General features: G+C 41.8%; 1 protein-coding gene across 1 annotated transcript in view; it reads left to right on the top strand.

Moving 5' to 3' along the window:
* DYNC2H1 (dynein cytoplasmic 2 heavy chain 1) overlaps positions 1 to 26,297 on the top strand; it is a 217,617-nt gene that overhangs the window by 51,471 nt on the left and 139,849 nt on the right. The window contains exons 41-55 of the mRNA XM_054973537.1: positions 258 to 413; positions 1,766 to 2,025; positions 3,562 to 3,808; positions 5,817 to 5,968; positions 7,953 to 8,097; positions 10,285 to 10,387; positions 11,295 to 11,462; positions 11,565 to 11,695; positions 13,553 to 13,801; positions 14,859 to 14,967; positions 16,340 to 16,453; positions 19,353 to 19,495; positions 20,405 to 20,480; positions 21,113 to 21,267; positions 25,141 to 25,278. Of these exons, the coding sequence (XP_054829512.1) occupies positions 258 to 413; positions 1,766 to 2,025; positions 3,562 to 3,808; positions 5,817 to 5,968; positions 7,953 to 8,097; positions 10,285 to 10,387; positions 11,295 to 11,462; positions 11,565 to 11,695; positions 13,553 to 13,801; positions 14,859 to 14,967; positions 16,340 to 16,453; positions 19,353 to 19,495; positions 20,405 to 20,480; positions 21,113 to 21,267; positions 25,141 to 25,278 (2,346 nt within the window). The remainder of the gene's footprint in view (positions 1 to 257; positions 414 to 1,765; positions 2,026 to 3,561; positions 3,809 to 5,816; positions 5,969 to 7,952; positions 8,098 to 10,284; positions 10,388 to 11,294; positions 11,463 to 11,564; positions 11,696 to 13,552; positions 13,802 to 14,858; positions 14,968 to 16,339; positions 16,454 to 19,352; positions 19,496 to 20,404; positions 20,481 to 21,112; positions 21,268 to 25,140; positions 25,279 to 26,297) is intronic.

Here is a 26,297-nt window from a genome sequence, read left to right as displayed (position 1 = left end):
AAGCCAGGAGGGGGGGCAGGAAGGGGGGGATAAGCCAACTGGTTAGTCCCCTTCCATCTCTTCCTCTTGCATGTCTCCCCCCCCCCACAGCTATGGAGCCCCCCACATTTGCATACAACCCTTCATTGGAGGAGGTGTGGGCAGCTCTGCTGTTCAAGCGCAGATGGATGAATTGTAGCTATTTTGCTGCTACCAGTCCTGTTGTTGAAAACTAGTTCATAGCATGCTCAGCTCACTGCATTTGTTCCGTTTTATAGAATGACTATGTGGTAGAAACAAGTTTGGTTGGAACAGTGATGAATGGCTTGTCTCATCTGCATGGCTGCACTGAACGGGGACAGTTTATAATCAGCCTGATAAGAGGACTGGGTGGAAATCTCAACATGAAATCAAGACAGGAATTTACAAAGGAGGTAATTCTGTATGAATCAAAATTATTCCAATGATTGCAGTTTCAGTATAGAATTTTCATTTTGCTGTTATTCAGGACCACAAACAGAACTGTAGCTGCTTATATGGCATAGGGTGGAGGGATATTAATGGGGCTCAGCACCTTGCAGTACAATTCTGCGCAGAAAATAGATAGGGTGCCCCAAATGTTCTATTTGCCGCTATCATTTGCTTAATAAAGTAATAATTGATCACAAGTATGCTCAAGAAATGTTTTAGTGCTGAAATGATAATGGCATGCAGCTGTAAAAGATACAGTGGCCCCATTCAGATATCGTTGTACATAACAAAACTTTCAGCAGTACTAATGCCAGGGACAGGGAGTGGGAACTACTTAATGCTTTTTTTTAGACAGCATATAAAAATATGCATCCCCACCTACATCTTGTGATTAGTTATTTACTTAATTATTTACTACATTTGTACCTGGTCTTTCTCCCCAGTGGGAACCTTAAAGTGGTTTGCATTGTTTCCCTCGCCTTCATTTTATCCTCGTAACCTTGTGAGGTTGGTATTGGTAAGAGTGGGTGACTGCCTGAAGTCACTCACTCACCTGGCAGAGTGGGGATTCAAGCCTGGTTTTGCCAGATCCTAGTCCAAGTCTCTAACCACAACACTACACTGTATCAAGTGATGAGTGGGAATGCACAACTTCTCTTGATGCGTTATGGGGGGGGGGCTCTTAATCTGCTCTTTGTCTCAAATTGCGACAGAATTTTCAGCATCTTTACACACAGAGAAAGTGGCTTATAAGTGTCGTTCTGCATGCCTAAAGCTATCGCTGGATCAGTGCACTAACCAGGTCTACTGAGAGTCCTGTAGAAGAAGTCTATGCATTGGGGCTGACTCCTAGAAAACTGTTCTGAGGATGGCTCTGCAAAAGGACAAAAAATATAGCACAAGTTTTTATATTATGTTAGCTAAGACCATGATAGTTTATGGGAACTTTAATCTTTTAAAATAGTGGATATAATATACACATGGCCATCCAGTTGAAAGCTGAGGTTAGGGAGGGGCTGGGCAGAGGAAGTCACTAGCACAGGTGAAGCCATGCAAGTCAGTATGAATATGTTCAGGATTTTATGTTTCGTGTGATATAGAAAATGGAGCCAGTGGAAATATTAAAGGAGGTTTTTTTTTTAAGTAATTGGGAGAAAGTTTGGCTGATGTGTGGAGAAAGGACTGTTACTGTCTGCAGCTTAATTTCTATATATATTGACTAATACGATTTTTATTGTAGTTATGGGGTTTTTTTTTACTTTTTAAAGAATTTTTTAAAAAAAGAGATTAATATTTTAAAACCATATATTTTAAGGTTTTTTCCTGGGCAAGAGAGACTCCACCAAATCCCAGCAAAGTTCTGGACATGTTTTATGATTCAGAGACTGAGCGCTTAATGACATACCAGCTGAAAAAACCTGAAAACTTGACTGCTGATGACTTCAGTAATATTCAGACTCTTCCTGTCATTCAGACTCCTGATATGCAAAGAGGTTTAGATTACTTTAAACCTTGGCTAGGTTTTGATAGTAAGCAGCCATTTCTTCTTGTTGGCCCTGAAGGATGCGGGAAAGGGTAAGGATTCTTACTTTCATACTGACAATAACAATATGGTACTCCTAATGCTAAAAATAATGATGGAGATAACAGTATGTTTAGAAAGCAAAATGTTCCCCACAGCTCTGTTCTACACCCTAAAATAAAAAGTCTGAGGTTTATTAACTCAGTCTAGTTGAGACGAAGCACCTGTAATGATCCTATGCTACCATAGATTATAGATATAAGGGATAAGATTACCTAAGCAAGATCTGGGTTGTCTTGAAAGCTTGCTGGAATAGGCGAAAGTTTCGACTGCCTCCTGAAGCAAAGTAGATCCAAGTTCCATAAGAAGGCACTCAGCACTAATCTCTGAGGAAAATAGGCAAACTGTTGGTTGCTCAGAGTGACTGTTTTAATTGGGGTCAGAGGATGTAGAAGATCAGAAGTTGCTCCTGCAAGGCCAGTCATCAGGCTTTGCATAATGGGCTCTAGACTGTGCTGAGAGATTTAGTGGGGGCACAGACTTGGCTTGAAGCTATGGTCGCTAGCAGTGCTTAGTAGCCCCCAGTTTTGTTTTTTTGCTATCCAGGATATGGGTTCTGGGGAAGGAGGGAATGTGGAAAAATGACGAGACAAGGGAGTCTTAAGCACATCTACTGAAAATGCTAGTGAGGTCTGTTCAATGGGACTTGCTCTCAGGATGGTTTTCTTAGGATTGGAGTTTCCCCAAAAAAGTACAGCACAAGAACAAATCCATACAGGGATTCAACAAAATATGAACTAAATGTATTAATGAAAAGGCAGGAGTATTTGAATAATAATTGGTCCTTCATTGGTTAAACTCCTTTTAGTGAATGTTCTTCCTCAAACAGGTTATAAAGTGAAGGAAATGTACTCTGTTTCTACATAATTTGTGGTATCTTTGATATTTAGCTAAGTAGCTGCATTCTAGTTAACATTCTTGTACAAACTATATACATGCTCAGTAGCATGTTTTGTCATCATCTGCTTTTCTTTTGATATGACTGAGGGTAAAGCGATATGTGCAGGTTTTCAAAGTGTCGGGTTTGGGTTCCCCTGACCCAACTTGGATTCTTTTCTGCTGCATAGCTGTTTTGTGGGATGGCTGTTAAAAAATAAAGGAGAACATAAGCGGCCTCAGAATGCCTCTGTGGGGGGAGGAGAGGCTACCCCTCCCCGCTCAAGCTATTTCCCCATGTCAAAATGGCACAGGAGGGAAGTTTTTCCCTGTTTTTTTCTGCTCCACATGGAGCAATAAAAGAAGAGGGGAAATCTCCTCCTGTGCTATTTTGACGGGGGCGGGGGGGAATGGCTTGAGCAGGGAGGGAGGAGCCCCTCCTCCCCCACACAGAGGCAGAGATATTTTTGAACAGCCATTTCCCAAAGCAGCTGTGTGGCTGCAGGGAACCCAGGTTGGGTCAGACCAAAAACTTTAAAAACCTGCATGTATAGCTTGACCCTGAGACAGAACTTAGGTCGGTAAGTTTCCTTTGATGTGCTATATAACATTTTAAGTTTGTATTTTTTTTAAAAAAACTTTTTGTTTTAAAGAATGCTGCTCCGTTATGCCTTTTCCCAACTACGGTCTACTCAGATCGCTACAGTTCACTGCAGTGCTCAGACCACCTCTCGGCATCTTCTGCAAAAATTAAGCCAGACATGCTTGGTCATCAGCACAAATACTGGACGAGTGTACAGGCCAAAAGATTGTGAAAGGCTCGTTTTATACCTTAAGGATATCAACTTGCCCAAACCTGATAAATGGGGAACCAGCACGCTCGTGGCTTTCTTGCAGCAGGTGACTAGAATGTGGCTTTGAATTTCTTCATAGTTGCTTTCAGAAGTGTTTTCTTCAAAACTGTGGCAGGATTTAAGATGCTTAAAATTTTCCACTATTTAAAATATTTACAAAAACACTTTTCTTTACAAGAATGTTGTGCAATTGAACAAATCAATTGTTATTCACAGCTTCTGATGCCAGTAATCAAAAAATGGTTTCCAACTTGTGGAAACAAGGTTTCTTAGCTCAGATATCTCGTAGCTGTTTCACTTTGGTTAATTTTGGTTATTTTGCTACCTCCCATATTCTTAAACAGTGCAGGTACTTGTTGGTAAAGATTTATTGTTCATGAGTAGGACCTTTTAGGTATTTTATGGCTGTCTGCTTCTTCCTTATGGTCTCACCATAACTCAGTAGCTTAGGCTCACTCTTTTCCATATATCAGGCACTGCTCTCCTACTTGCCAAAAATTAGATACCACATCAGACATTGGCTTTGAAACAAAATTTCCTGGCAAACAAGATTATAGAAAACAAGCAAAGATGTATAATAAACAGATAAATAATGTATAATAAACAGATAAATAATAAACAATTTAAGCAGCAAGCCTAAGGAGGTCTACTTAAAAATAAGTCTTATTTTATTCAAAGTTGCTTACTTCCAGGGAAGTGTTCTTAGAATTTCAGCTTTTAGTACACAATTTTGGTCCTCTTATTGTTGAATTCTGATGAATAACCCTAGTGACATGAAATGAAACTAGATGCATCTTTGTTAATTTTGAATCTAACTCACTTTGAATCTATATTTTTCTTGTTTTGACCATATTCAGTTGATCAAATGAAATAACAATAATACCGGAATCTTTGCTTTAGTTCCCATAAATGTTTGAGAGTGAAAATTATAATAAGAAGGGTTAATCTCAGAGCTGATTTGTAAATATATACCATGGTTGTCTAATCACTTAATAGTATTTCTCCAAATGACTTGCAGCTCATTGTATGAACTGCCTACAGTTAGGCATTGTGTGAGATCTCTGTAATGTTTGATTTGTGCAAGGGCCCATACATTTTGGCATGAGTATATAGCCAAATTTTGTGGCCACCACAATTCTCAGGGAGGGAATTCTGTTTCTTATGTTAAGCTGAGCTTTGGAAGTGCTTGTATCATCTTAAAAGCATGAATTGAGATTAGGGATAATACTATCCTGCACCAACTTCAGTCTCAAGAGCTAGGTGGGAGCTTGGCCATGCCGCAAGCTGGGCAGCTGAGGAAGGAATTCTCATGATGGTGACTGAATTTGTAGAACTCTACATGGCTGGATATTTCATGCATACAAATAATTGCCTGATGCCACAGACATTGAATGCTTTTTTGAATAGATGATATTTGCAGAATTTAGGTTTTGTCTTTGGAGAATGCCTGTTTTGCAGAAAGTGAAACTTCATAGATTAATGTGTCCTTCATTATATACTAGGGTTGCCAGTCTCCATTGGTAGTGGGGCATTCCCTGCAACCTGCCTCCCCTGCACCCAGCTGCTGCCCCCCACCACTCACCTAGCTGGTGGAGGGGGGGGGGGCGTGGAGAACTGGCTGAGTGTGCACTCCTCCTTGGGAGGCATTTCACTGAAAAGGGCACATGTGCTCTCATGTCACTGTAAATGACATTTCCTAAGCGATGTGAAAGCAGTACATCACAGTGGGGGCTAGTTCTTTAAAAATCAGCTCCAAAGTTGAGTTTGCTGCCAGTTTTTAGAGAAGCAGTCTCCAGCATGACCTGTTGCTTCCACATCATGCCAGAAATGTTATTTTCTGGTGATGCAGGACCACACGTGCTTTGCGTGCACGTGGGGTAAATACCTGCTAGCTCATCTATCCCCATTTCCTGATTTGGCCCCCAGGGGACCTGGCAACTGTATTATATATCTTATGGAATTATACTTAAGTATGTGGTTGGTGGGAACAAAATAATGACAATTTTTTTCTCATTGTTTGCTTTTGTGTGTAACTGTATTCCCCTCACCCCCAGGTGCTGACATACCAGGGATTTTATGATGAAAATCTTGAATGGGTTGGGTTAGAAAACATCCAAATTGTGGCCTCCATGTCTGCCGGAGGAATGCTGGGAAGACATAAACTTACCTCCAGGTTTACATCTGTTGTTCGACTCTGTGCAATTGAGTAAGTGTCTGCTTGAATTGTTCATGTATATTTCTCTTGAACTTGGTTGGACTTTGCGATTGTGGATGACAGGCATGCATATTGATGATTCTGAAATTTGGGGATCAAGAAAAAGAACAAGATAGAAACAAACAAACAAAAAGCTGAAAAACTCCTTTGATCTCCTTTGCCAAAAGAGGTGATTTTCTTTCTTTAGTTTCCATACTTCTGATATATTAAGGTCTAGTTTTGGAGGAGTTTCTACTGTTTCTTTGCTAGTGTGATACAGAAGAATGGAATCACACTCTTTTGCAACATAGAAATAAAAAATAGACAAACATTTAAAAGTTGTTTGATGATTTGGGCATATAAAGGGTTAGTTTTGAACAGGTTTCTGTTGTGTGGTGCATTCTTCCTGGAATCCTTGATTCTTGGTGTTACAGAACTCTTTAAAAATTTCCTTGGCCTCCACAGATTTTTACTAATTCCCAGTAAAAGAGTTATGTAAACATAGAGTGATTCCGCACACATTGGATAATGCGCTTCTAATCCTCTTTATAGATCATTTGGAACGGATTTTTTCGTGTGCTGAACAAAAAAATGATTGATAAAGTGAATTGAAAGTGCATTATCCAACATGTGCGGAATCAGTCACTGTTTATTATTTGTAAAATTTTCCCCCAAGAATTTTTACTGCAATATGCCTGTTTGACTGCTGCTTTTATTTACCTTCCCTACTTCTCAAATGACATTTGTTAGGAAGGAAGCAGGGCTTTTTTCCTGTGGAAAGAAGTGGGGGAACTCTCACCTGGGGAACTCCCAGCAGGAGGTGGCATCCCTGTACGTGTGCGCTCCTGGGACCATGTGATAACATCATTTCCGGGAATGATGGGGATCCTCCCGATGGGCCAGCTGGCAGTTAAAGGGGCCTTTCCCTGCTGTGCAGGTGGCAGGGGAACGGCCCGTTCAGCCGTGTTTCATTTGGCCTGCGGGGGGAGAGATCCCCTCGAGGGCTAGTTGGCAGTTAATGGGCCCTTTCCCTGCCGCACAATCGGCAGGGGAAGGACCCTTTCGGAAGAGCTTCAGATGGCCTGCAGGGAGGGAGATCCCACCAAGGGCCAGCTGGCAGCCTTTTTCTCTAAGGGAACTGATTTGTATCTGGAGATCAGGGGGCAGGGCCACGGGACACGTGACTGTTTTCAGGAGCTGCCGGAATGCTGTTCCACCACGTTCCGGCTGAAATAAAAGCCCTGGAAGGAAGTAATCAGCTATCCCAGAATCAGAGTCTGCACAACTCAGAGCACTATAGCTTGCCCTTTACACTTTTAGCTGGTCTTCTGATCAGTGTCAAGGCTACCAAAGCCTCAGAGTGAGCTTTGACACTTTTATTTCTTGTAGACCCCCACCTAAGCCAAAGAATGCTGTTACCATACATGGTAACATTCCACCCTAAAATACAGGTTTTTCTTTGAACATGAGGTGCATCTGCTGTTTTTGTAACGAGCGCTTCCTGGTCCTTACTTTTCTAGTAATAAATTGTATCTTAAGCTTGAGCTATTATCCTTAAGGCATACTTTACATAATTTTAAAGTGTCTCAGTTGCTTTATACTTTTCAGTTTCATTATTTAATTGTTTTGTTACTTTTCTAGCCTTTTCGTTTATTTTGGAATTGAAGGTGCCATAATTAGGGTTCCCAGGAGGTCTTCCATCAGGCACTTGCTACACTCAGACCTACTGCCAGATTACCGGATCCCATATCTTCCCACTCTACCTTGTATTATAAAATATTACTTTGCTGCTGGATATAAGGGATTACAGATTTTTAAAGGGATTAAGGCCATTTTTTAACCAAAAAATCTAGTGAAATCCTTAAAATGGAATACTTCAAAGAAGCAGGACTTTATTTCAGTTTTGCTGTGTTTGGCTTAGAAAGTGATTGTTGTGGTTATATGTAAATGTAGATGATGCTGATTAATACCACACTCTTCAACATTTGTTTTCTAGTTATCCTGAGAGAGATCAACTACAAACTATTTATAGTGCCTATTTAGAACCTGTTCTGCATAAAAATCTAAAGAATCATCCTGCCTGGGGATCATTAGCAAAAATCTATCAGTTGGCCGGATCTATGGTTCAAGTATATGAGCAGGTACAAACTGCTTAGTTTGGTTTCTAAGTAACTAAGATATGTTTTAATTCAGGACTGATGTCCTCCGTCCCTGTGTTGCTGCATACCTCTGCTGCAGTGGTCTCGCCTGCTTTATTACCGATGTCGTAATGAGGAGAAGACCATATATATGACTGTACCAGAAATTCCAACTTGCAATCATTCAAAAGATCCTTGCTGTCTACAGCAGGGGTGTGTGGAAAAGGGCAGCCAAAATGATTCAAGGGCCTAGAGCACCTCCGTGCTCTGCTTGGCTTCTTAAAAACATCTGGCTGGCTACTGTTGTTCACAGCAGGGCAGATGATCATGAGAGGGACCTTTGGTCACTCTCAACCAGCAGGGATGTGTTCTCAAAAGCTTTTGATACAGGATTGTGCTCTATACTAAACTAAAATGGTATTAATTTGGTGTGTGCAGGGTCAGATTTTCAGGTTAATCATTTAAATTTCACTCAGCTAACCACTAGGACTACTTTTTTTCTCATTAATAGATTTTTATTGGATGGGTCAATATATATTCAATTTCAAATACAAATACATTCCATTTCAATTCCCCTGTGTATATTTCCTCCCCCTCCCCCCTTTTTCAATATGTACTTCCAACAGCACTCCAGCCCCCCGTTATTAATAATACCTTATTTCTATACTAAAGTTGTTCTTTTCTTATTATTAGTAAAGATCTTAATTATATCTTATCTTACTTAATTTTTTAAAACCCCTCGAAAGACCATAATTGTCCTTTAAAATCCCATTTCTTTTCCATGTATTTTTTCAACTTTTTCCAATCTTCCAAAAATGCTTCTGGATCTTGCTCCTTCAAATTTCTTGTTAGTTTGTCCATTTCAGCCATGTACAACAATTTCCTTGTCCATTCTTCAATTTCAGGTATTTCTTCTCTCTTCCAGTACTGAGCATATATTATTCTAGCTGCTGATACCATATAATATAACAATATCTTATCATTTCTATTAACATCTTCCAAATGCAATGATAATAACAACATTTCTGGATTTTTTGCAACATTATAACAAAGTATCAAAGACATCTCAGTACATATTTTAGTCCAAAAGTCTCTAGCCTTACGATAAGGCCACCACATATGAAATAGAGAACCTTCATGCTCCTTACATTTACCACTAGGACTACTTTTGAAAGGTGGGGAAGATTTCTGGTCAGAAGTATTGTGAGTGACAAGTGCAATTATTTAGTTTGGCTGTTTGGTACTAGGAATGAAAATACTACAGATGATCTTTTCTTTTAACAGTAAGTGCCATTTTTTGTTGAATTGTAAAATATCTGGTATTTCTTCAGTACTTTCAGTTTATATCAACAAGGCACCTATTGAGAATTTTCATGATGGGTGTATTTGTTCAACTTTAAGAAATGATTTTATTAATTGAATGAAGAGCTGTGGTGTTTATATGCTGTTTATATGGATCATTTATTAGCCTCATTCTCTATAGAAATAAGCCTGAAGCAGTTTACAGAAAGAGAGTCTGTTATGCAGATTAATCAATTGATCAATTAAAATGGAATTAATGTAATGGAATTTACAGAAATGTAATTAATGTGATCAATTCAGATGGAATTAACTGAACAGAATTTTTTTGAATTGCAGCTACTTTTAATGTACCAAGCTTTAGATGGCGGGCAGAGTCCTTTGTCTGTATCAACAAAAAGTTTTTCGGTTGGTTGGGATCCCTTATAAATAGAAACAAAGTTGTAAGTTCGAAGTAAAATACTTGGATCTGTTAAGCAAAATGCACCCTGTGAAATTCTCAGTGGCTCGAATGAATGCATTCTGATATAGCATTCATTCTAACTATCCTGACAGTGCTTTGAAAGCTATTTATGCATATGCACCAAAGCACTTCGCACCCAAGCCTTAATGACCAAAGCTGCTTATTATTCAGACACACTCTGTGCCCTCCATATTAATGTTTATTTGTGCCAGTGTCTTTTAGAGAAATGATGCTGTACTACCTATATTGTATCTGGAAGCAAGATTATATGCCGTTTTGCAGCCAATGAAATAATAAGGCATGTGATAAGTGTGTGTTTAAATACATTTTGTAGGAAAATTTAGAAAACCACTACTGCATATTGCTGGGAGAACTACTAGATTAAAAAAAAAGAATATATGTAATGTTTGTATGATCTGTTTTTCTAGGTTCGAGCCAAATTCACAGTGGATGACCATAGTCACTATCTCTTTACACCTTGCATTCTTACTCAGTGGGTTCTAGGCTTGTTCAGATATGATTTAACAGGAGGTGAGTAATTGTGGCTTATTATATTATATGACTTTCAGTGCAATCCCTACACTAATTTTCATCCTTCTAAACCCATTGCCTTTAGTGTTGGAGAGCAATCTGAAGCAGGTCTCCCCCATATCCTACTCAGACTGGTAAAATGGAACACTTCCCGGAATATGTTCTTAGGATTGCACTGAAAATACCTTACCATCTGCTTGATTTCTTGTCTCTTCAGACTCTGAAGGCTGTCCTTTTATATATGCTGGTTCTGCATTAAGATGTTAACTTATTACGTCATTAGGCTTAAAAGGTTGATAAATTAGGTTTTTTGTTTAAAATTCCAGAACAGTATTGAAGCAAAAATTTAAAAGCTCATCATGGCAACTTAAACACAGTCATCTGAGGATATAGGCTTTTGCCTATGTATGCTTAGTCTGCAATTGATTTGTTATCTTTGTTGGCCACAGTACGTTTTGTTGTTGTATTTGCAAGCATTATTCTGCAGAACCAGTTTTAAACTGTACCATTCTGAGTTTTGCCTGTCCTTGTAAAGGAGGAAATTTGTTCTTCCTGAGGTACTAAATTCATTTATATTATTTTATACTATTAAATATCCTGCTGTTATATGAATGAAAACTGATACTTGGGATAATCGATGAGGAGTTAAATTGATACTTATTGTCCAGTTATTTTGTTGATGTTGCTTACTTAGAGTTAGATTATAATCTGCATTATTGTCAGTAAACTTTTTACAAGATAGATAAAGTTTGTGAATTTTTTCATTTTTTGTTTTTCTTTTCTTTCCTGCATCTTGATGGTCTCACTTTGGTAGGTAGTCTTGCTTTCATTTTTTCCCTGCATATTAAAATGCAGAGTTTCAGAATTTGAATTTTATAATTTACAAAAATATATGTGTACTTCACAGGGGCATCTACAAAAACACTAGATACTGTCTTGGAAATTGTTGCTTATGAAGCACGTCGTCTCTTCCGTGACAAAATTGTTGGTGCCAAGAAACTTCTTATATTTGATAATATTTTAATCAGCGTCTTTGAAGGAGATTGGGGTTCTGATATTCTGGACAATATGGCAGGTAATGTAAAATGAAACGGTCTAGGATTGTTTTGCTGTTTGCCTGTTATGTTTGTTGCTTACCGTGGTAAAGCTCTGTCTCCCTTTTGTTATATGTTTACAGATAGCTTTTATGTAACATGGGGAGCTCGTCATGAACTAGGAGCAATTATGGCTCCAGGGCAGACATTACCACCTCATGGAAGACCACTTGGCAAACTTAACTCAGTAGATTTAAAAGATGTTATCAAAAAGGTATGTCACTGCAGATTGATATGTCCAGATGGAATTCTCAGAAATTCAAATTTATGTTTGTGCAGTGCACCTGTAACCAGGGTCAGTATCGTTTGCATATTTGGGAAGATACTTTCACACAACCCTAGGACCATCTTATCTTTTCTGTCCTCCTAGGCCGATCCAGCACATATAGGTATTATTGTATAATGAGTACAGACTGGAAAGAAGTCTGAAGAATGAATAATGTAACACTGTACGCAGGTGGGCGGGCATTGGGCAGCCTCTCTGGGGAATAAGAGGCGGGACTGGGCCAAGGAAGGGGCAGGACATGCGCTGGCGTTTGGACAGCCCCACAGAAGCAGAAAAAGGGAAATTCGGCTGCGGAGGAGGGGGAGGCCTTGGGCTTGCCGGTGCTGTGCTCTCCCATTGGACTCCAACAGCACAAGCCTGGGCGCATCTGCTTCAAGGGCGCTCGCTCCCAGTTACGTGTGCCCTTTAAGCCATCTAGAGCAAAGCACCCTCCCTCTTGCCCAGCAGGACAGGGAGCACACAGCAAGCTGGCCGCCCCATCAGCGGAGCAGGCGAATGGCTCGGGCAGCCTCCCAGCCCTCCGCTCAGCCACCCGCGCCGCCGCCGCCGCCAGCTCCACAGCACACCGTGCACCGGGGAGGCCGGCTTGCTACACGGGCAGCACGCCTCCGGGCCCCTGCGTGATGATATCACAGAAGTGACATCATGGTGCAGTGCCGGGAGTGCGTGCGCTGCGTGTGCGTGCAGAGGGGGGGGAATACCAGACTTGGGGTGCTCCTGGGCACTGGCAACCCTAGATCTGGCCCTGGCAAACACAGACAAGGGGATTGGCAGAAGTGACGTGTAAAGGTTTGGAGGCGCTAGTTATAGGGCAAGTTCCCGCCTATAGGATATGGACAGTTAGGATTCTGGCGCGAAAGAGCCAGGAAGAGGGGAAAGGGGTTTTGAGATAGGAGCAAAGAAGAAGAGAAGCAAAAAATGAAGTCATTTTAAGTTCCCAGGCTCAAGCCGGCCCTCAAGGACACATTTCTCAAGCGGCTGCAAAAACTAAAGTAGACACCACAGTAGGCACTTGTAAGATAAGCAACTCCCAGCCAAACAGGCCCCTGATATGGAACCTCATATATTCTCAGAGGATCAGTATGGAGCACAGACGACAGAAAAAATACTCATGGCAGATACGTAGACAGACATATATGATATCAGGCACCTTTGAGCTCTGCAAACTGCGCTCGCTGCCCCTTGCCTTGTCCACAGCTGCTGTTCCCCATGGCTGGCTGCTGGATTGCTCTCCCTGTGTTCTCAGTTCCAGGCGCCTCCACCCCTGTCAGTGCCTCAGACTGCAACTCTGTGTTCCATACACCATTGGCCCTTGTGGTGCTGCCACCGCTGCCGTTTAACTGCAAGGCTGTCTAGGGTGGACCTTGCCCCCTGTCAGTGTCCCAGTGGTTCCTTCAGCCCAGCCATTTTTGCTTCCAGTTAGCCTGTTGGGGACCTGAGGATGCTGCTTGGACTTCACTGGGCCGCACTGGGCCACCCAAGCTGGCTACATGACCACGGTAAATTAAGAAGGGGGGGAAAGCCTAAGAAAGACAGCTGAAAGCACTTGTGCATCAGTTAAAAGAGAAAAGTGTGAGTGTGTGTGGGAAATTAATATTCAGATTATTGAGAGCTTATAGAACCCTGGAAGGTTGATTTTTGGATTGAGGAGGGGGTGTAAAAATTTCCTCTGTTGCAATTCCTTGCAGGTGACCAACTTGCTATTAGTTTGATTTTTAAAGTAGTGTGGGCTGCTAGAGACCATGATTTATTTCCATGGTTTGCTTCTCTTTTTTTCTTCCTTAGGGTATTATTCATTATGGGCGAGATAACCAGGAGATAGAAATTTTGCTTTTCCCAGAAGTTCTTGATTATGTGTCTAGAGTTGACCGAGTACTGAGTTTTCCTGGAGGTTCACTTCTTTTAGCAGGCCACAGCGGGGTCGGACGTCGAACAGTTACCTCTTTAGTGAGTCACATGCATGGAGCTCTTCTGATTACACCCAAAATTTCTAGAGGCTATGAAATGAAGCAATTCAAAAATGATTTGAAACACGTAAGTTGTAACATTTAGTTTCCTTGCCAACAGATTTTGAAAAGTGCAATCCAATATATGTTGATAGTTTCTGGTGTGTAGCCATGTTGCTCTGTAGTAGATGAGCACGATTCATATCCACCTCCTATTCATATCTGATGAAGGGAGCTTGACTCTCAAAGTTTATACCGTGGAAACTCTTGTTGGTCTTTAAGGTGCTACTGGACTCAAGCTTTGCTTATCCAGCCTGTGTTTTAAACAATATCTTGTCTATGACAAATTAAATGGAACTGAACTAAATGTATCTTTGAAAAGTCAAATGACTTAGATAAAAGTTTGTTGTCACATTCAGATTTTCAAGGGCATTCACAGTTAGGGGATTAGCAGTACAATCATAAAAAGAGTTACTCCAGTCTAAACCCATTAATTTCAGTGGGCTGGAATAACTCAGTTTAGGGTTGCACTGCAAATCTGTTCAAGTCTTAGGAGGGGGCAGACCTGCTTAGGATGTTATTCTAAGCCTGCTGTGTGCTTCCCTGATGCACATCTATCCCCCAGTATCTGGGCATGGAACTCTGCATGTTTGCTTAGGAACCCTTAGATTTACAATCCCTTACCTATAGGACCTATAGGAATGGTACATTTCAGTGTTCAGCTCTGTGCTTTTGGAGTTTACAGGTGTTAGATTTTACATACATGATGCAGATGTGACAGTGCACAGTCACTGCAGGATAGAACCATAGAATGCAATCCAGTCCCTTCGTCATGCATAGTTTCAACCATCTCTGCAGTGTTAATGTGTGAGTTAATATTTCTTGGTATACTCATTTATGGATATAAAAAAACCAGAGTTGTGTTATACTGGATTAAAGTCTGAAATATATCGTGCAGTTTGGGATATTTGTTTTTTTAAGGTAAATTATAAGTAGAGCTTCAGATTCATTGGGCCAGTGAGATGAATAAAATAAATAAATAACCCTTGCCATAAACATTGCTTATTTCGTTGCAGGGACCTTTTACTCAAATCAAGCATGCATATATATTAAGAAATTATAACAAACGGCTTCTCTTTCTTCAGGTGATACAGCTTGCAGGAATTGAAGCACAACATGTTGTGCTGTTGCTGGAGGACTATCAGTTTATCCACCCTACGTTTCTTGAGATGATCAACAGCTTACTGTCTTCAGGTAAGAAGAGCACATTAGGTTAAAGGGTCTAACATGAGCCTACCTATCAGCTAAAATCTCCCAAGGTCCTACCTTTAGCTTCAGAGGCAAAGTGGCTAGTGATTTTAGAGGTACATTGTGTGGCAAACAGTGGCAGAGTTTGGGTGGGGGCTAGGGTTGCCAACCTCCAGGTGGGATCTGGATATCACCTAAAGTTTGTATCCAGATAGCAGAGATCAGTTCCGCTAGAGAAAATGGCTGCTTTGGAAGGTGGACTGTCTGCCATTATACCCCACTGAGGTCCCTCCATGGGCTCTACACCTAAATCTCCAGGAATTTCTCAACCTGGAGTTTGCAGCCTTTGTGGTACCCTGTACCCTTCTGTTCCCTGCCATATTGATTTGCTTGGCACCAAGTTTGTAAAATACTAGTGAGGAATTGTTGTTGTTGTTATTATTTTCCCAGGCATCCTTTTGTTATTTTTCTAATCCTGCCTTGTTTAATCTGTTTCTGCATCATTATTTTGACCTGCTTTATTATGCTCTTTACTATGCTTTTATGACCTGAGATAGTGTTTTATTGGCTGATATTTTAATAGATGCTGTCTGCTCCTTTTTGATTATTTATGCAAAGTCTGATGTCTATGTTGAGAATTATTATCTCTGCACAGAATTCTCAATGTTGTGGATATGTTTGGATGTTTCTTGCAGTTTATTTTAAGCTGGTTATATGCATTTGTGTTTTGATCAGGAAAAGCCCCTGAAGTTCTATAAAAGATTTAAAAATTATTTTTCATTGGCAAAGAAAAGCAAGACTTTTCTTCCTTTCTTCTATATGAAATTTTATATTTAAAAAATGTATAGTGAGAATGGGAAAAAGGAAACTGAAATTATCCTCCCTTTACTTTGTGGGCTCTGTGGATCACATTGATGGACTTTGTACCTGCACAGAGCAGCAATTCAGAGATGTCTAGAGCTAGCTTTTTGATGTGAGAACTTCCCCTCAGAATTGCCACCTCAGAGGATTCATCCTTCAAAGGGAGGAGAAGCTCCATCCCACAGTTCCTTTGCTGTTGCTGCTGCAGTTAGCAGCGTTCTGGAACTTCTCCTGAAGAACTTTCTCCACAGCTAGTTTTTAAAAAATAAATAAAATACAGCTTCACTGTTTGTGGCTTATACAGTTAGATTTTACTTATTAGGGTTAGTTCTTAGTGCTATAGGTAGAACAGTATAAATATTTCTCCTCAGTTTGTTGTTTGGTGCCTATGGCACAAGCAGTCACCTGTAAGGTGTAGTTCTTACAGAAGAAATATCCTACCTACACATGACAGTGATATTTTTTTTATTTTAGTGGCATATACTAAAGTAGATTTAAAAACCTGTTTCTGAAATAGGTGAAGTTCCTGGATTGTATACAATAGAAGAATTAGAGCCGCTTCTGTCCCCTCTGAAAGATCAAGCTTCACAAGATGGGTTTACAGGACCAGTGTTTAACTATTTTACTTACAGTAAGTGAATCAGGCTGTGTAAATATGTGCTTAATTACAAAAGGTGGTGGAAGAAATGTGACATGTTTACATTAAAAAAAGGAAACATTTAAGCAGCATGTAACTTGGAAGATCATATAAACACCTGCTCTCCTATTTGATAATTTTCCAGCTAAAATCTTTATTAGCCAAGTTGGGTTTTAAAACCTGACTGGTTATCTGTTGTTGGTGGCCATGATGACAATGAACCAGTAGCATATCTATAAGTAGTAATCCATTACACATTATTTGTGATGACTGGCTTTTCCGTTCAGTATCATACTGTTGAATCAAACTGCCTAGGATGAAGACATGGATATAATCTGTCCCTGCTCACTGCTCAGAAATTTTAAGCCAGGATTAGAGATGAGTATGAACTGGGAAAGTGGTGGTTCATGTTTTGTCGCGTTTCATGAACCACGAACCTGGACTAACTTGCCCAGTTCGTGAACTGGTTTGTGTCACTTCCAGAGACTGTAGAACAGCCCTCTTGACAGGCAGAGATGCCAAACTCACAGAGAGTCTTCAGAAGGCTCTCCTCCAGCCACCCTCCAAGTTTGGTGAAGATTGGATTTTGGATGTCCGAGTTATAGACCTCCAAAATGGGTGCCCCCAGGAAAGTTCCATTGGATATAATGGGAGCTACAAATGCCAATTGACTTGCATTGGCTCCATTGAAATACATTGCAGCACAAAAAAGTTGCAATGAAAACGTGGGATGGAGTTAGAAAATCTTCCTCTGAGAACAGAATGACATCTCCCAGAGTGGAATGACGGTCCCTGGGAGCAGCTAAACTGCTCTGGGGCTGGATTGAAGTCCCCCAGAGTGGAATGATGGTTCCTGGGAGTGGAATAGATGTTCTTTGGGGAGACAGGAATATTCTTGTACTGGAAAGAACAGAGGTGATCCATGAGGGAAGGTCAATCCTGGGGTGAAGATAGGGTTGCCAGTCTCCAGGTGGTGGAAATCCCCAGGAAGACCAGAAACAATCGTAAACATACAATATATTATTATTAATTATTACAAGGGGTTAGTGCACAGTGTGAGAGTAACAATCATCTCATTTTGACATCCATAAACCAATGCATTGGAATTGTAATCCTATCTCAGTATTTTCATTAATCAAGAACAAGAAAAACGCCGAGGTAAGTCTTTTGGCATCTTCAAAGTAAAGCAGCAGTAATTGACATGAAGACAATTGACATGAAGGCTATGAACTTGAAATCCGCTCGTTTCGAGATTCTTCTTCCTGGCCAATATTTATTACATTTCTCATCTGATTTTGAAATCTCTAATCCGTTTAGGAGCAATGCATTGGTAGGTTTCCATATCATGTCCTCTCCATGCTCCACCCCTCAATTCTCCAGGAATTTCCCAACCTGGAGCTGGCAACCTTAACTCTGTGGCATTATAGCTTGCTTAAGTCCCTCTCCTCCCCAAAACCCGCCCTCTTCAGGCTCTCCCCGCCCACATCTCCAGGAATTTCCCAACCTGGAGCTGGCAACCTTAACTCTATGGCATTATACCTTACTGAAGTCCCTCTCCTCCCCAAACCCCATCCTTTCCAGCCCCCCCCCCCCCATCTCCAGGAATTTCCCAACCTGGAGCTGGCAGCCCTATGGGAGAGGTGCTCAAAATAATAATAAAAGACTACTGAGATGAATAACCCAGTAGGCTTAGCCTCTGAGTCTGGCTATGGAATAGAAGCAGGTGCACCAGAATATCAAGCACAAGCTTCAAATAGCTCCCCCTCTATGACTGAAAATCCAACAGCAGTTCTTCCCCATCTAACTGCCTGCAGGAAACTGAAATCACTCACCTGAGAGCTGGGGGTTATACTCCTTCTGCTCTCATAGAGCAGAATGGGAGCTCTCTAGTTGGCAGCCAGAGCTGCCTATCAAGCTTTGGAGGGCTGATATTGGTGTTCCCAGGGCTGTAGGAAGGTCTGTAGAAGTCCATCCCCCCTGTTGCCTAGGGAATAGATTGAACGACTCCAGGCTGTCTGCAATGAAGAAGCAAAAAATGAACCGCCCTAAAAATAATCATAGTGATTTGTCGCGGTTTGTCAGAAGTGTGCTCCAACGAACCGCTGGTTCATGAACTACAGACTGGCCTGGTTCGTGATGCACTTTGGTTCGTATTTCGGTTCGTGCCCATCTCTAGTCACGATCCAAGTGGTGCCTATTAGTAAAATGTATTCCAGCGCGAGATTTCATGAATCAGAACTTGTTTCATCAGATGCATTGTAAAATGTTCAGTGGTTTTCTGATTTAAAAGTTTGGATTTTGTTGGTATAATTGAATGCAAGTTAAAATGTCAGGCAAAGTTTAACACTTGCATAGGGCCATCAGTTTCATAGGACTTTTTAACTGTATGTAACTCTCTTTAAAAACAGTGGAATGTAAAACTGTTGTACTTGGCTAGATCACAACCTTGAATTTAGATATTTCTTATAAACTAAATATGCAACTGCTACATATGAAAAGAATATTACCTACATTAATCAATTGGATTACAGCCAGTATAAAAACTGACCAGAGAGTCACATGCAAGTATGAACATTCAGAGACTTTTCAACTCCCATTCCCAGTGATACCTGTTTTCCATGCATCTCCAAAATGCACTCAAATGTTGGGAGCCTGTAGCAGAATCCTATGAGGGTCAAAGGGGTACAGCCACAAAGGAAAAAATGACTATTGCTCTTGTATATGCCCAAAAGTCTCTGGATCTCTGCGACTGTATTTTATCACTATCTTTTTGTGGCCAGTGTAATTGAAGTCATACATTTCTAGGAATTACTTGATTAGAATTTTAAAATGTTATACAAGGGGATAATAGAACATTTTTTTTAAATATATGTATCTGTTGAATAACCTTTAGGAATACAACAAAATCTTCATGTGGTGTTGATTATGGATTCTACTAACCTGAATTTCACAATAAACTGTGAAAGTAATCCTGCACTTTATAAGAAATGCCAAGTGCTCTGGATGGAAGGTTGGTCTGAAAGCAGTATGAAAAAGGTAACTCAATTTCCATTCCTTACCATTAGAGGAGTGCACCTGGTAAACCTGAAGTGGGAAAATGATCTGTAATACCCTGAAAGCCGAAGCGTAGCATACTGAAGTGAGGGGAAGCTGCCTGTCTCCCAGCCCCCCAATTACTCCCCCTCCTCCGCACCCCACCCCACTCCACTTACCTGGCTGTGGAGCCAGGAAGCTGGGTGACAGGGAAGCCCGGAGACAGCTCCTCCGCAGTCCGCGCTGCCTTCTCTGCTATCGCAACGTCCAGGTGGGCAGCAGGAAAGCCTGGAGCTGGCTTCTGCAGGGCCTGTGCTGCCTTCGCCGCTGCAGCGGCCATTTGATGGGTGGGAAGGGCCCGAGCTGGCTCCTCTGCTACCGCAGCAGCCAGTTGGGTGGTGGGGAAGCCCGGAGCTGACTCTTCTGTGGCCTGCACCGCCTTCGTGGCTGCAGCAGCCAGCAGGGAAGGCCCATATCAGCTGCTTGGCAGGGATCTCCCCGCCAAACAGTTGATTCACAGGTTTAAATGCCCCTTTCCATGCTGCTTCAAATTGCTTCAAGAAGCTTTGATTCAAGGTTTCCGAATATCGTGCAGCATTTGGAAATCCCGAATCATTGCGAATCAAGTCTGATTCGGGTACTTTACCCGAATCCGAAACCCAAATCACACATTCCTACTTATCATACAAAGTAGTTCTTAAATAGAAGCTGGGATAACAATTGTTCTTTTCTTATACTGGTTGTATGACTCTATCTCCTCAAAGTATGTGTAATTGAGCTGCTCTCATCAGGAGGAGAGAATACTGTTAGGATTAAGTTTGGTGGGGGGAGTGTTTCTTTGGTAAATTTCTATCTGTAGTAAACCTTTGCAGTGGCAGTATTTGGTATTATCTACATTTTTTACATTTTTAGATACCGGAAATGTTATTTACAGAATCAGATGAAAAGGCAGCTAGAGCATCAAAGGAACAAAACAAAAATCATTCTGGTAAGAGCTATGCTTATTCATTCAGAGTTACATAACTTCTTTAAAACAGTAGTCTGTTGTTTTATGCCCAAGAACCAGTATGCCAAATACAATTAAAAGAAAAATTAGAAAAGGAGATTCCCCACTCCCACCACAGTGCCATATTGTAAATTGCTTTTGAAAAGTATCTTCAGTGGTTTGCCATGCTTGAGCGGAGTGGGAGTGGAGATACTACTGTTTAAAAAACAGAAGCTTAAAAGCTTCTTGAGAATACAGATCAAGTTACACATGTCTTTGGAACCTGGCCATAACAATGTCATAAGTATCTCCAATATCCCATATAGTGCAAAGAAGCTGAACCATAAGAATATGTTGAGCCTTTGTCCACACACTAAACAGACTGATATTCCTTATCTCAAAGAGTAGGCCTTGTAATATGTCTGTGGGGACAAAAGATGAAGTAAGAGATACAAAACAATTGATTGTATCTAATCATGATACTCTTGTGATTTCTGAACTGAAAAAGACCATCTTTCATAAAGAGAATACTTGGTATTTCCAGTCTTTCTAGCAGCCCTGTAAAATGCTTGTTTTTAGTAATATTTGTGTATCTCATCCCATAAAAAATGCTAAATTTGTAAAATATTATATAGGTGATTCTGATTTCTTAAAGTCATTTTTGATGATCCATGAGTCATGTAAAACGTATGGAGCTACTCCCAGAAGATATATGACTTTCCTGCACATGTATTGTGCTATTCATAACAGCAAAAGAACAGAGTTAATTAAAAGGCAGAGCCATTTGCAGGTATGTAAGATGTTTGTGACTTGCATCATCATCTTAGAATATTTTGTGAGCTGGTCTTTGCACTTCCCCACTATCACCCTAGAACCTGCCAGTGTATTATATATGTATTTTAGAAAATGTATTCCCCACCTTTCTGCCCTTTCAAGGGCTATCAAAGTGGTTAACAAATTAAAACATGCATAATAAATGCACATCTTAAAAAACATTTAAACCAATGAAAATAACATATTTAAAGTTAGAGTTTAAAATATATTTTAAAAACCTTTTAAAACAACAAGTAAAACATTGGGCAGGAAGGAGGGATCATGGTAGAAATGCCAAAAAAAAAAAAACCTCTCCACCTGCTGGCAGAAACGAGTGTCTGGGAAGAGAATTCCAGAGTTTTGGTGCTACAACCAAGAAGATCCTCTCTTAGGTGGCCATCCACTTAATCTCTGAAGGCGGGGGCACCCAAAACAGACCTCAGAAGAATGCCATAGTTATCAGGTAGGTTCACAAAGAAGTAGGGAGTAGAGATGGGCACAAACCACAAAAAAACCAAACCATGAGGTTCATGGTTCGTGGGTTTCACGAACCAGGAATCACAAACTGGCATGAACTGGGGCAAGGTTACGAACCAGTTTGTGGGTCATGGTTCGTGGGGTTTAAATGCCTCTTTCTGGCTGCTTAGCAGCTGCAGGGAAAGAGGCATTTGACAGTTTAAAGGGCCCATTCGTGCCTTGCAAGTGGCAGGTCCCTTTAAACTATCAGCTGGCAAGCGGCGGGGGGGGGATCCCCCCTTGCTGCCTGCCAGCTGATAGTTTAAAGGGACCTGCTGCTTGCAAGCGGCAGGGCCCTTTAAACTGCCCAAACCCCAGCCCCCCAGCCCCAGCACCACACTTAACTTGCCCTGTGGGCCCATGTCGTCATCCCCCTCCTCCTGCGAGGGGTGGGAAGGCCGTTTTTGGCCTCTTCCGCCACTGCGCGGCCATTTGAGGGGCAGGGAGGCCATTTTTGGCTTCCTCTACCGCACTGTGGGCCCGCATGACAGCAGAGAAGGCCGAAAACGGCCTTCCCACCCCTCAAATGGCCGCTGCAGAGGCCATTTGAGGGGCAGAGAGACCATTTTTGGCCTCCTCTGCTGCTCTGCAGGCCCACACAGTGGTGGAAGAGGCCAAAAACGGCCTTCCCACCCCTCACGGGAGGAGGGGGAGAACACCGTGGGCCCACAGGGCAAGGTAAGTGTGGGACTGGGGGCTGGGGCAGTTCAAAGGGCCCTACAGCTTGCAAGCGGCAGGTCCCTTTAAACTATCAGGTGGCAAGCGGCAAGGGGGGAACCCTCCCTGCCGCCTGCCAGCTGATAGTTTAAAGGGACCTGCTGCTTGCAAACCGCAGGAAAAGTTTAAACTGCCCCTTTATGATCCAAACAAACCAGTAGACCAGTTCATGGAAGTTCATGGAAACGAGCTTCCACTAACCACTGGTTCGCGAACCACGAACCGGCCTCGTTCGTGTGTTTTTTTGGGTCATAATTCGATTTGTGCCCATCTCTAGTAGGGAGTCCTTCAGGATTGTTGGTCCCAAACAATATAGGTCAGCACCAGCAGTTTGAATTGTGCCTGGAAACAAACTGGGAGCCAGTGTAAATAGGCTAAGATTGGAGTGATATTGTCCCTATGACCCACTCCAGTTCAAGAGTATGACCTGTGCAATGTGCAGGACCCCTTATTACCTGTGACAGGCCCATACTTATGGAGGTCATGAAATCCTGAGCCACTTCTGACAAAACAGCCTTGGTACAAATGTTGAAATCCCCCAGAACAACCAGCCTAGGGATCCTGTACACCACCCATAAGACAATGTCTGTCAGCTCAGACAGGAAGAATGTTAGGCAGTGGGTGTTATACCAACAGAATCTCAATCCTGTTTCTCAATCTCAACATTAGTTACACAGCCTTGAAACTGGAAGTGTCCTGGATTGGGCATTGTGCTACAGTGACAGAGTCCTTATAGACCACTGCAACACCACCTCCCTGCCTGCCAGAGCGATGTTGATGTATCACCGAGTACCCTGAGGGGACACAGTTGGAAGAGGTTAATCCCTCCCCTCAGCCCTGTCACTCAGGATTAAATCTTAGATAGTTGCTGTTTTTCCTCTGACTGACCAGGTGTTTAGCAGCAGGAATTTATAGCCTGGTGGGTTGTTGATATTGTTACCAACATCACTTGGCTGTAAGAAGTGCCAGAAAGGGCAAAGGCATGCTAATATCCATATCCAAATGTCCCTTCTCCTTCTCTGGACTCGCACCACCATATCTCCCTCTACCCCACACACAATGAATCGTGGCGCCATGTCTCATCGCATTCTGTCCCCCAAAGCACTTTTCTCCCACCAGCAGACAAGGGAAGCACTAAACAGCAAAGAAAAGACACACCCACAGCTAACAGTCACTTAGCTACTGGTTATGATACCATCAGCCAAAAGCCACAGGCTCTTTTGCGGCTGCCAGCCATGGTCTAAATAATCATACCTGCTGGAAAGAAGCACAGTGACTCAGCAGCAATGGTTAACGAATAGCAGCTGTCTACATTCTGTCTAATGCACTCAGAGGCTTCTTCCTGCTTCCGGTCAGTCTCTTTTCCCACTGTATATAAAAATATATGTAATCAGAACTGGCAGGCTGGACATCTCAGTAACCTAATAGTGTCTGTCCCCTGCTTATACCAATACACTTAAAGTGTTGGACAAATTACTATTTGTTCAGAAATTTCTTTAATATTCTTAATATTTTTATCAATTCAGGAGTATTTTCTACAAGAAAATTATTAGACATGAGTGGATTATTGCAGTTTTCTCCTGTTTACAACTCCCTCCCTCTATACTACTGGGAATTTTATTGGAAGATCTTCCACTGAAGTTTGTAAAGTTTTAAGACAGCGGAGTGCTGGGGGTAGACCCCCCCCCCTTCACCTCTTCTCCTGCAGACACTGGAGGAAAGGATTCTGATTCTGGAGTTTAGTGATGGCTCTCTAGGTACCACCTTACTTCTCTAAACCCAAAAGTCCACACTTCTGGGCTCTGAGCCTGAATTTTGACACAATTTTAAGGGCCAGCATAAAGTCTCAACTTCAGACTTGTCTTTTGAAAATACCTGGGAATAAGCTTTAATCCAGTTAACAATTCAGGAGAATGTAGACTATAATTCAGTTACAAAATCCTAATCTAATTGGATTGTGCAATAACAGCTGCTGATTAGGTTTGTGTTTACTTCAGTTGTTCCTTTTTGATATTTCTGTTTTACATGATGTTCCCTTTTTAAGAAAAATACCTATTTGAGTTGCCAGGAAAGTGTTAATACAAATATATAGAGAAGAATAAAATGGTTGTCCCACAAGTGTTAGTCCCTATCATTTCCAGTTAAAAGGATCAGGTGATGTAAAAGATCTCTTCCTGAGACTCTGAAGAATCACTGCTGGAGGAGACAGTACCGACCTTGAGAGACCAGTGCTCTGCCTCAGTATAAGGCAGCTTTGTTTGTTTGTTTATTCGTTCATTCATTCATTCATTCATTCATTTATTTATAGTCCACCTTTCTTACTGAGACTCAAGGCAGATTACACCATGTGAGATTCGTACAGTCAATATCAAGAGCATTTCCATAAACAATGCCATAGGGTAAATAGATACAAGTTCACAAAGACCTAGCATTAGTAAGAATCCTGTACAACATAGTGGTGAAGTCTGTTGTTCCTAACTCATTAACGGATCATCTGAAATCCCCTCCCTACGATACAGCCCTCCTATCTGAGTTTCTCTGTGTTGACAATATTATTTCTGTGTGTTTTTCACTTTCTAAAGTATGTTTATCCACCAGCTGTTTGTAATCTTCATAGGCTGGAGTGGCTAAGCTGAATGAAGCAAAAGCTCTTGTTGATGAGCTGAACAGAAAAGCTGAAGAACAAAGTATATTGCTCAAAGTGAAACAAGATGAGGCTGATGCTGCACTCCGAGAAATCACTGTTTCTATGCAGGTAACACATATAAGCACAGAAGTATATGAGGGACTTTGTCTTTTTCTTGGTTCAGTTGATATCACATTTACAGACTGAAAGAATCAAATGTAAAAGAGAGAAGGTGGAAAGAAAAGGGCACAATTAGCAAGAAAAAGTGGAAAGCTAAGATGCTGTGATAAAAATAGGATCAAACATAAATTGACAAGGTTGCATGATATAAAATGTCTGTAAAATACAAAACTGCTCATTCTGCTGGAGATCTTTTATGTCTTTGACTTGTTTTATATTAAGATGGAACAATCCATTATGATTCTGTGCCACGTCTAGAGGTTTGTGTTAGATTACCACTGCATGCCCTGCACCACTCTTCCTGCCCAGGTGAGCAGGAGGAGAGGGTCCCTCCTCCTGCTCGCTTGGCTGGAGGAATGGCCAGCGTGATGCAGGGCATTTTAATGCCCTTCGCTGCTCTCCCAGCCCAGGTGAGCAGGAGTTGCTCCTCCTGCTCACCTCAGCTGGAAGACCAGCCAGTGCGACATGGGGCATTTAAATGCCCTGTGCTGTTCTTCCCTGCCGAGGCGAGCGGGTGGAGGAATCCCCTCCTCCTGCTCGCCTCAGCTGAAAGCAACCCAGGGCATTTGAAAGCAACAACGCTTAAAGCAGCGCTTTAACCTCCCCTTGCTCCAGCTGATTGGCAGGCCGCCAGTCAGCTGGAGCAAGGGGGGGGCTTTAAACTTTAAAGCACTCCTCGCACCGCTTGCAACCGGCACTGGGAGCACTTTAAACCACACACCCCCATGTCTGGATTCACGGATGACAGACCAATGGACCGGCTGAAAAGTCATGGGGTCCATGGAAAACAGGCATCCCACAACCCACCGGTTCACAAACTCTGAATCAGGCCATTCCGTGTCACTTTCTGGTCTGTTTTTCAGTCAGTGCCCATGTCTACTTACCAGGCATTTGGTGTTGAATTGGACAGCTCTGGCATAAAGAAAGGAAGGGAAGGAAAAGGGGAGGCTGAAGCCCTATTCTCTCCC

This window comes from Eublepharis macularius, chromosome 3, assembly GCF_028583425.1.
Source record: "Eublepharis macularius isolate TG4126 chromosome 3, MPM_Emac_v1.0, whole genome shotgun sequence".
NCBI lineage: Eukaryota > Metazoa > Chordata > Lepidosauria > Squamata > Eublepharidae > Eublepharis > Eublepharis macularius.
This window is presented reverse-complemented; position numbering and strand designations above follow the sequence as displayed.